This window comes from Geospiza fortis, unplaced genomic scaffold, assembly GCF_000277835.1.
Source record: "Geospiza fortis unplaced genomic scaffold, GeoFor_1.0 scaffold6190, whole genome shotgun sequence".
Taxonomy (NCBI): domain Eukaryota; kingdom Metazoa; phylum Chordata; class Aves; order Passeriformes; family Thraupidae; genus Geospiza; species Geospiza fortis.
Window position 1 is genome coordinate 1,909 of NW_005056912.1, and position 949 is coordinate 2,857.

At 55.6% G+C, this 949-nt stretch overlaps 1 gene segment (V, D, J or C); it reads right to left on the reverse strand.

The window, feature by feature from the left end:
• Positions 1 to 7: 7 nt before the first annotated feature.
• Positions 8 to 944, reverse strand: LOC115949372 (the record flags this gene model as incomplete). The annotated part of the segment is given in 2 exon segments: positions 8 to 451; positions 929 to 944. Coding segments are annotated over 2 exon segments (460 nt in total), but the record flags the coding sequence as incomplete, so codon positions are not given.
• Between the last annotated feature and the right edge of the window lie 5 nt (positions 945 to 949).

Here is a 949-nt window from a genome sequence, read left to right on the forward strand (position 1 = left end):
CCCCCACACTGGCCCTGCCGTTGCTGGTTATGGTGTGGGTCCCGTTTCCATTGCCGGTGCCGGTGTCGGTTCTGGTGGCGGCAGCGCCCCCTGCTGGCCCCGGCCGGCCCCGCCCGCGGCGGTTCGTGCCCGGCCGCAGCCCCGGCTCCTCTGCCCGTGGCCCCCAGCGCGCAGTAATACACGGCCGCGTCCCCGCGCCGGGGCTCAGCGAGCCACAGCGAGCTGGAACTCCGATCTGCCGACACCGACAGCGATCCTGCACTGCCCGGCAGGTCTTTGGACTCTTTCATAGTGAGTACCAGGAGTTCAGGTCCTTGTCCAGGGAGCAGACGGTACCACTGGATCCAATCGCCGGTCTTGATTTGGGGATGTGAGCAGGTGATGTTGATGCCGGTGCCCTCAGCGGTCTCCATGAATGGCTCCTGCTGTACCTGGGCTCTGGCTACAGCCACTGCAAGTGAGAAAAGAAGAATCAGTTTTCTTTTACACAAAATAGCATGCAAGGGGAGATGGGAGAGGACGACAGATCAGAGTGAACTTGGATAAGTTCTAAGAATAAAGTATAGCAACATGATTTGTCTGAGAGTGTTTGCTTGAAGATGAAAACCTATGAGGGATGTTCTAAAGGTAAATCAGATGGAATTGTGAGAATCAGAGTGGCAGAGAGGGGCAGAAGGACGGATGGACTGATGGATGGATGGATGGATGGATGGATGGATGGATGGATGGATGGATGGATACAGATATAGAAGAAAAAGCCAAAGTGGGAAGCAATGGTTTACGGAGGAAAGAAATACACTGGCAGAGGACTGGACAGAGGTTAAACAATAATCGAAAACGAAGAGGAAGGTAAGAGATTAATTCTGCTCTGGGGCCGATCTCACATAAGCCACTGAACGGGACGTCCACAGCGGCCAACAGAACGCACCGATGAGCAGCGCGGCCAGCG